Below are 9329 nucleotides of genomic sequence, written 5' to 3'. Positions count from 1 at the left end.
CTCCTTCGTAGAATCCCGAAGAACTTCGACGACTGCGCGTGCGCACTAGCTTCCTGTACGAGACGCCTGCGAGGCGTAGGAAAGAGTCCCCCACACCCAGCACCGATAGGGACTCTAACGGACGGTGTTTCTTTTGGTGGCGACCCGTCACCGTCACAAAGTAAAAGCGTTGATAAAAGACATTAATTACAGCGAGGGAGTGCCGATTTTTTGCGACACCGACGTCCCCCCTCTCCGGCATCTTCATCACCTTCCGGCAGCGACGAAAGCCAAAGAGTCAGTCTCCCTTCCGGCGCCCACTGGCCGCCCCTTTTCCTTCCTTCTTCGTCAACATGTCCATGGCCAGTGACTTTGGAAACCCTTTAAGGAAATTCAAACTCGTCTTTTTAGGAGAACAGAGTGGTAAGCATGATTTTTTGTGGAGAAAGTTCTGGATTAACCCCCCCAAAAGGGGGTGGTGGTCATGTGATTGTCGATGCACCTGCCCGGTCACCAAGTTCATTTGTGGTCATTTAAAGCTAGCGAATTTTAATTGAACATTGTGAGCGTCTGGCAAAGTCTTAATAATACAGGGTGTGTTTTAAATAGTGAAACAATGTCTTTTTGGATGTTTTGAAGTGTTGGAATCCGTTCGTAGGCGTTTAAAAAGAAGGCAAAATGGATGTCAGGAGTGATGCAGTGGACAGAGTTCAAGTTGACTCGGGCAACACCCTTCTTGGTGTCAGCGGACAACTATAAAGATGTGTTTATTTCGGGCATTGGGGACCTTTTTTTCCTCAATTTTTCTTCAAAAGGGGCTTGTTTTAGTTCGACGGGCTCCAAAATGAACCCTCATTTGGATTCTTGTTTGTTCCTTCACTCTGACGTCATCCCATCAACAGAGCTTTTTTTATCGGGTTAAGATTTCAAGTCCAAAGTTCAGACGCTACACTTGAACAACTTTATTGTTCAGTGGATGTTGACCTCAGTTTTGTTCATTTTTAGTATTAATTTTGATTTATTGGAAGTTCACTGCTACCTAAGAGGAACTATGGCTTTAATTCCATATCCATGTTTACTAAATTTCCCTATTCAAATCAAATGCCAGCGATGCCTTTAAGTACATTTAAAAAAGCATGTGCTTTTCATGTTACGTCACTCGACCGGCCACAAACAATCATTTACACCTATTTCCTCTTTAAAGCATTAATTACCACTGACAGCCATAGACGTCCACTTTTTACAATGTGGAACTAAATAGAGTGCTGTATACAAAACGATATGCTAATTCCACTCAAATTTTACGAAAGTCCGTAAGGAAACTACTTATGCATATTTTTGGGGAAAAAAGTAGTTCCTTAAGGGGCGTGGCTTAGTGATTGACATCCTATCTCATTCACTCATGAACAGGATTTAAAGAGCCACATACATTATCATCAACAGTGACACTGATAGAGTAAATGACTGCAAATGTATGGGGTCCATCCATTGAAAGGTCAAAGGGACTATGCCAAGTCATTAATTTTTAACATCAATCATCGATTTTGCCATTCAATTTTCAACCAGTAGTAAATATACCGACAAACATTTAGGTTCTCCGTTATGGGCCGGTGACGTTGTTTTTACATTTATCGCATGTGCTTAAAATGTAGCTGATGTAAGTTTTGCAATTTAATTACTCCGTGAATGGGCCAAATATTTATTAAAAAAATATGGCTAGCGACTAGCGTAGTTGTTTAGCGTGAACGCATCAAAAATACAAAATAACAGCCGCTTCATTTATCTAAAGTTAGCTCAGATCATGCAGTGATTAAAAAAAAGGAGAGTGGCGTGATTAGCCTCATTTTCTACGCATCACACTGTGCCTGACGGATTCACACAGCGGGCGCCAGTAATTAGACTCCTTAATTAAAACACTCGCTATGCTCATTAGAGGTGGGCGATGTTCATTCTTAATGAGTTTGCAAGTGTCGCCAATGGGAAGCCTTTTGTCTTTAGGGATGCCATCCACAAATTGGACTTTATCGTTGACTGATTACTCAGTATTTCTGAAATGAGTGGATGAGATGTTCACCCTTTATTGCAGAAGTCTGATTCCAAATATTTTTTTCATCTGAGCCTGTCAAAAATAATTATATTTGAACAATTCTGAGGTCAACAACATCCCTCAACCATTCATCGCCACTTAAAACAGTGATTATTTATTAATTATCGATTAATCGTCACTGTCCTAATGGCAATTGTTCATTTTCCTTCAATTGATGCCACTTTTTGTCCATTTTTTTGCAGTGGGCAAGACGTCACTGATCACTCGCTTCATGTACGACAGTTTCGACAACACATACCAGGTATGAAAAAAAAAATTGAAAAAAAAGCTTACTCGTACAAAGAAGCCATTTTGTGCTGATCAAAAGCCTTAAAATAAACCTCACTAAGCCTTGTTCAAATTGCCTTTCACACAAGGGAGACATTTTAATCCCATATAGCATTTACAAGGAACTAGGACATATTGGTGGATATCAGAATACTGCAACTTTACTATTGTTGTGATTAATTTAACTTTATTTTAAAAAATAGATATTGGCTGCTATTGCTAGGTATTCAATTCGTGTTGATCTTCTTTTTTTAATATAATATAAATGGCACACTGATGTGTCGTCATATCGAGCCTTTTTTGACAAAAATAAATAAATAAAATCAAAGGTTTTTGGGTTCCATGTGGCCCAGATGTTAAAAATAGGAAGCCCACACAAACGGCGGGTGACACATTAGATCTTGGTAAATTTTTAACCACCACACGTTAAAGTATTCATGAGCCAGCCAACCAGCGCTTGTCGTCAGGAAGGAAAAAGGAAACACGTTTGCTCTTTCAAATAAAGGTCGACCCATATGGGATTTTCACATGCTCATGCCAATTAAAAAAAAAAAATAGCCAATACTTTTCCTAAAGCATGTTTATCATGAAAAACTCATGATCTAACTGTAGCTAAAATAGAATTACATTGGCTAAATATCGGTTGTTGGAGGGAAAAAATAATTCATACATTCATTCATTTTCTGAACCACTTTATCCAGGCCACGATTGGAATCGACTTCCTTTCCAAAACCATGTACCTGGAGGACCGGACGGTAAGACACCGTCGCTCAATGCGTTGACCCATGGGTCGCTGAACGTTTTGGCCGATGGGTCGCAGGTGAGGTTGCAGCTCTGGGACACGGCGGGACAGGAACGCTTCAGGAGCCTCATCCCCAGCTACATTCGGGACTCCACCGTGGCTGTGGTCGTCTACGACATCACCAGTGGGTTATTTTTTGTTTTTGGGCAAATCCTCCCACCTGACCGCTTGGCCCCACCCCCAAATCTAATTCGCTTTTATCTCGCCACAGACCTGAATTCCTTCCAGCAGACGTCCAAATGGATCGACGACGTGCGGACGGAGAGAGGAAGTGATGTCATCATCATGTTGGTGGGCAACAAAACTGACCTTGGCGACAAGAGGTGTGCAAAAAAATCCACAAAAACCCCACTTGTTTGAGGTCACTTTTTCTGCATTTGCTTTTTAGGCAAATTGGCACGGAGGAAGGCGAGCAGCAGGCTAAAGAGCTGGGCGTCATGTTCACCGAGACCAGCGCCAAGACGGGTCACAATGTCAAGCAGGTAAAAAACGCCGACAAAATGGCCGCAGAGCCAATGTTGCATCTGGTTGCTTTTGTTGTAGCTGTTCCGCCGCGTGGCGTCTGCTCTTCCCGGCATGGAGAATGCGCAGGAGGCCGGAAAAGAAGGCAGTATCCTTAAAAAAAAAAGAAGTTTCTTCAAGGTATGTCAAAGGGGAAACAGATAGAAAACAATACAGTTATCCCTCGACTATCACGGTTTCTGTATTGATTTTTTTAGCTTTAAATTCTAAAAAATGATAACAAAAAATCGCAAAGAAGTGCATTGGGGAAGACTGCATATTATTTTATTTTTATTTCATTACTGTACGTCGGATTTAGGTTCAACAGCACCACCAAGTGGTGATTTAAGGAAGTGATTTTACTATTTAAGGGAGTTTTTTTTAAATATGTGGAATTATTGAACAAAATCAAATGCCTAATGTTTTTAGCATTGTATCGAAAAGTCCAAATAATTTTGAAAAAAATAGAATTCCCAACTCTCATTGGAAACGGTGAATTTCCTAAACATTATCCCTCAGTGATTGACATCAAGTTGGACAAACCGCAAGAGCTACAGTCCAGCGAAGCCGGCTGCTCCTGTTAGTTAACTCCTTTTCCCCAAGGCCACGCCCACCCGTAACCCCGCCCCTCACCCGACAATATCGTGGCTTCCTATTGGTTAACACCCCGACTGCTGGTCAGTGCTTCCACAGATCCCGAGTTGCCAAAAGCAAAACACGTTTACGCTTCCCCCCCCCCCCCTTTTTTTCTAAAAAAAAAGCCCCGATCAATTCCTCCCTCGTCATTTTTATTTATTTTCAAATCTGCGACAATTCAACTTTCATGTGTCACGCCTCCTTTTCATATTAACCGTTTAGCTGCCTTTGAGTTGAGGAGCAAAGAGGCGTGTCGCCACATCAGCACTTTTTTGTCGTTCTTTTTCATTGAAAGTGGATTCCATAGGTGATTGTTTCTATTTATTCTTGGTTTCTAATTGTTGTTAGCACGGAGGGGCTCACCAACTGTACAGAGCACATGGTCATTAAATGTCCTATTGCCAACTAGCCTGCGTTTCTGTGCTTAGTTGATTGCAGTCAGGTGTTGCTTCTTCCAGCCATGACCGGACGTTTGGTCGCCGGTCAAATAGTGATAGAGTTTACTGTTGAAACCACCTCTCAAAATGATATTCATGAGAGTTTAATATCTAAGTACTGTTTCATAAATATCTTGGATATGAAACAGTACTTGGATATGAAACAGTACTTGGATATGAAACAGTACTTGGATATGAAACTTTACTTGGATATTAAACCGTACTTAAATATTGAACTCTAAGATATTAAACTCTCTCTCATGAATATAATTTTGAGAGCTGGTTTCAACAGTAAACTTTGTCACCATTTGACCGGCGGCCAAACGTCCGAGCACCCTTCCAGTTGACCTCCTGATTGGCCACTCATTTGTGGATCAGTTTGACACCTGTGAATTAGACGGACCATTTTTTTTAATTTTTATTTTTTTATTGGAAGAGTATAACCTAATGCGGAATGACATGATTGTGGAACTGGAACATTCTGAACTGTTAGCAAATATTTTCAGATAGCGACATACTAAACTTGAATGAATGACATTAAGTGAAGTTCTTAGCTTATCACCTGTCTAATTTTAGCTCATGACAACATGATTACTCAATTCTCAAGATGGCATCTTCAGCTTTTGATTCCCCGTCTGGATATTGTCAGAAAAGGTAAGCCAAAAGATATTTTTTTTTGATGATTTTGATGGAATATCATGTAGAAAATGCCTTTATTAGTCACATTGCTTAACAATTATGGAGATTGTAATCAATAATAACTGAGTATTCCCCATCAAACGTTTTAATCAGTATTTCCTGATAAAATTCAAAAAAATCTCACATTTGTCTAATTGACATCCCAAATGGAGTCTAGAAGCCAATTGATTTTCATCCAGATTTTAGTTTCAACCCACCAACACACTGCAACACCAACACCATCCAAGTGAGTCATTCCAACAAATTCACGCTAAACCGGATCCCCAACAAACGAATTTCTTGCCGCATGTCACTCATAAAAACCGTTAAAATTCCCCACTTGAGTCGTCCTCAACTGTCACCAAAAATTCCAACCCGAATCTCTTGCTTGCTTGAGTTATAATCCGCCAGACGCCAGATGAAAACTCTTCGTAATCCCTTTTCATGCTTCAATGTGTCTTTTGTCACTTTTATTTTTTCAAGCAAAGAAAAGATATCTTTTGCATCAGGGAAAAATTGAGGTGACCATCTGTTATGTGGGTTAGCTAATCCCAGAGCGGCAGCTGTTCCATCTCAAAACCGGAATAAATAAGGGGGGACTGGTCGGGTGAGGTGAAGGCTTCATATTCATAAGGTTTCTTGACTGGACAGCCGGCGCCATGATTTCATTTCCCTTCAAGTGCAAAAAAAAAAAAAAAAAAAAAAAAGAATGAATTCAGTTCAAAGGATGTCCAAATTGGGAATGAGTGGGAAATTCGACTTACACGTTACCGCTAGGCACGATGGTCTCTCGGTGGCGTTTTGTCAGAGTAAACTTGCGGAAGAAGGAGCGTAACTTTAGCTTGTTTCTGGAAGGGATTCTAAGAGAGGTCCAAGTTATTTCAACTAGGAGGACTGGTTGTGAATGCTCTTGTTTCAGTGGCGTGGACGCCACGAGACGTCCAATCCCTTTCGAAAGTGGAAGTGGATTGGGCGTCTAAGAAAAGACAAGCTAACACAGTGGTACTTTTACTTCTGAAATGATCATTTTCCAATGGATTAAAAAGCCTTAAATATTCATGTTTTTTTATAGACCTAAAACAATATTTTAGCTTTTTTTAAAAATAGAATTAGTGTTTGTGACTTGAAAATTTGAAACTTTTCTTAAGTTTAGGTACCACTGCTTCTTGCCCGTGTAGTCTATTCGACAATACTGTTTTGAAAATTGGACACACCCCTTTTCTTGCATGGTCGCCACCTCCCCATCCTCCTCCTCTTCCTCCTCCTTGGGCGAATTTTCAGGGTCTCCGACTTGGGGTTGGTTGGGTATCCGCTCCCAGGCCACGCCGTCCACCCACAGTGCCTCCCTTAGGCTGAGGCCCCGCCCCACGCAGGTGAGGCGCCGGCACAACGGGCAGCGGACTGTCAGGCGCGATCCGTGTCCGCCGCTGTTGACTCCGCCCACCGGGCTCAGGGGCACTGCCATGGCCTCCAGGCAGGCCTGGCAGAAGACGTGGCGGCAGTGGAGCAGCCGAGGGACGCGTTCCCCCCGGGAAAAGGCCAGTAAACAGACGCCGCAGTCGTCCTCGCCGCACAACACCATTTCTGTCCCTGCTTGGACATTAAATGACAAAAATGTGGACCGTGGGCCTCAAGTGGCCCGTGGGGTTCTGACAATGGACACATAGAAGCTCATATATAATGAAATGCTTTTATTTATTTTTTGTCAGAAAGTGACCAACATAGATTAGCATTCCAGAAATCCCACAAAACCAATAGAAAATGAGGCAAAATGTATAAAAAATGACCTGTTAGTACCCTGAAACAGCCTTCTGATTTAAGCAGCTACAAGCAACAAAATAATCCTTAGGTATATTAAAAAAAAAAAACATGAGATAACCAATTTGATTTTGAGAAAAACAAAATCCTAATTAACTTAAAAAGTATTAAAATAATGCATTGAACCATATTGGAAAACACTAGTTTTATAATAACAAAGACAATAGCTGGTGTACTTACGGCTGTTTTGAAGAGAGGAAATGAATCAAATCTAATCCAGAGGGCAAACTGCTTGATTTCTGGGATGTTTCAGTTTATGAATGGAAGCTGAGGTACGGGTGTCTTTGTGTGTATGTGTTTAGGGGCGGTTCCAGCCTTTCTGTCTTTGCAGCTGTTGAAGTAGAGAGCAGCTGGGACGTGTACAAAGCAGTATGTACTTTCTGAGTATTCGGAAGTACAGAGCCTAAAATAGAGGTATATCGTCGATTATGATTTTGAAAATCGAATTAAAAAAAACAGGGCTCGTCCGGGATTTGAACCCGGGACCTCTCGCACCCAAAGCGAGAATCATACCCCTAGACCAACGAGCCACATTCGCAATTTTGCTAGTCATACAAGATATTTCACCATTTAGTCATAGACGTAGACTTAATGAACATTAAGTCTACGTAGATGTTGTACCCGTGATTTTTTTCCACGGGTAGAAGGTGGTAGTGGTTTCGCCTTTAACAGACGGGTGAAATAATCAGACAGGCTCTTTGTTGTCTTTCCAAAACCAACTTTAGTTATTTAAGCAATTCACACAAAACATAATATACAATAACACTCAAATATATACATAGTAACAATATTAACAACCCGTTATAATCCAAAGCAATGTACTTGCTGCATAAACGATTATAACTTATGAGTATTGTATCTTGTTACTTTTTGTTCCGGCCGTCATTTACTGCATACTATTATGCTACTGTTATAACGGCGGCCGAAAGTAGTCTGCTGTAGACACTGCGCCCGAGACGCGCACATTCGCGCACACACATAAAAAAAAGTCAACAACCCACGGTCGAAGGCAGCTCGCTTCAAACAATACCCGAGACTCGCACATTTACTCGCACACTTGAAAAAGTAAATAAACAGCGGCCGAAGGTAGCTTGCTTTAAACAATACCCGAGCCTCGCACATTTACGCGCACACATAAAGAAGTAAACAAGCATCACTTAAGCATTCCGTTCTTTCTGACATGCTACTATTGCCTCTTGCACATCTCACACTCAGTCGTTATACAAAACAAAGCAACATACCTTTAACAGACGGGTGAAATAATCAGACAGGCTCTTTGTTGTCTTTCCAAAACCAACTTGGATAACTGTCTGAATAGCCCGTTATTATACCCTACCAAGGTCTATGACCATTGGTTAGTCATTACGTCATCGCCCCTTGTTTTTCGCATGCTAGCGGCATGAGTCCCCTTTCAACTTAACACCTGCACTCATATATAACATCAACTAATTAACCCTGTCACACTAGCGGCATGAGTCCCTTTTTAACTTAACTCCTGCACTCATGTCTAACATCAATCACTTCACCCTGTCACATAGAGTTAATGAACATTAAGTCTATTTTTACGGGTATATTTCTGAAAATAATAGCCTGACTATAGATACTCTACATTTTTAAAGATAAAAATAAAATCGAAAAAGTCTTGCTAAACATTCTTTTTTTTGAAAGATGAAACAAAAAAAAACTTGTGACGCCAATGGTTTAGATACAAAAAATGAAACGTCACTGCAGTTAGTCACATTGAATTAAAAAGCTTTTCAAGTTTATTATCTTGTGAGGAAAAAAACAGGGCTCGTCCGGGATTTGAACCCGGGACCTCTCGCACCCGAAGCGAGAATCATACCCCTAGACCAACGAGCCACGTGTCAGTGGCCGCTGTCATTTCTTTATTTAACCGTGCCTAAACAGAAGACGATACAAAAAAAACGTTTTTTGTTTAACATCTAAGTGATATCGTTTCAATAAATATACCCCACGACGACAAAGCATTATAACTCATTTTTAAGCTTGCCGGCCGCGTAAGTGCGTCGTCTCCTACCACACTGCAAAAGCATCCTTCGTACGACGTGATGACGTCACGTGCACCATGATTCGAACTTTATTT

At 41.1% G+C, this 9329-nt stretch overlaps 2 protein-coding genes and 2 non-coding genes across 8 annotated transcripts; 1 reads left to right on the top strand and 3 right to left on the bottom strand.

The window, feature by feature from the left end:
• Positions 1-23: 23 nt before the first annotated feature.
• rab6ba (RAB6B, member RAS oncogene family a) lies at positions 24-5341 on the top strand. 2 transcript variants are annotated; one of them, XM_077716437.1, is made up of 8 exons: positions 24-402; positions 2269-2327; positions 3055-3108; positions 3174-3279; positions 3367-3478; positions 3544-3637; positions 3699-3797; positions 5306-5341. In XM_077716437.1, the coding sequence occupies exons 1-8, from the start codon at positions 333-335 to the stop codon at positions 5318-5320; spliced, it is 609 nt and encodes a 202-aa protein (XP_077572563.1). In that variant the 5' UTR covers positions 24-332; the 3' UTR covers positions 5321-5341. The 2 variants fall into 2 exon arrangements, with proteins under 2 accessions (XP_077572563.1, XP_077572562.1); XM_077716436.1 differs by lacking the exon at positions 5306-5341 and adding an exon at positions 4176-4700 and having other exon boundaries at positions 30-402; positions 3699-3765.
• Positions 5208-7675, bottom strand: LOC144196356 (uncharacterized). 4 transcript variants are annotated; one of them, XM_077716441.1, is made up of 4 exons: positions 7406-7675; positions 6622-7036; positions 6172-6267; positions 5208-6080 (listed from the first exon to the last, which is right to left on the bottom strand). In XM_077716441.1, exons 2-4 carry the CDS (start codon positions 6987-6989, stop codon positions 6035-6037), a joined length of 510 nt encoding a protein of 169 aa, XP_077572567.1. In that variant the 5' UTR covers positions 6990-7036; positions 7406-7675; the 3' UTR covers positions 5208-6034. The 4 variants fall into 4 exon arrangements, with proteins under 4 accessions (XP_077572567.1, XP_077572564.1, XP_077572568.1 ...); XM_077716438.1 differs by having other exon boundaries at positions 6622-6997; XM_077716442.1 differs by having other exon boundaries at positions 6172-6255; positions 6622-6997.
• Positions 7676-7683: 8 nt separating this feature from the next.
• Positions 7684-7755, bottom strand: trnap-ugg (transfer RNA proline (anticodon UGG)). The gene has a single exon. It is a non-coding gene; the product is annotated as a tRNA-Pro (tRNA).
• Positions 7756-9013: 1258 nt separating this feature from the next.
• trnap-cgg (transfer RNA proline (anticodon CGG)) lies at positions 9014-9085 on the bottom strand. Its single transcript has one exon. It is a non-coding gene; the product is annotated as a tRNA-Pro (tRNA).
• Between the last annotated feature and the right edge of the window lie 244 nt (positions 9086-9329).

The sequence above is a fragment of the Stigmatopora nigra genome, chromosome 5 (genome assembly GCF_051989575.1).
Source record: "Stigmatopora nigra isolate UIUO_SnigA chromosome 5, RoL_Snig_1.1, whole genome shotgun sequence".
Lineage (NCBI taxonomy): Eukaryota > Metazoa > Chordata > Actinopteri > Syngnathiformes > Syngnathidae > Stigmatopora > Stigmatopora nigra.
The sequence above is the reverse complement of the archived record's forward strand: the minus strand, read 5'-3'. Positions and strand labels throughout refer to the sequence as shown.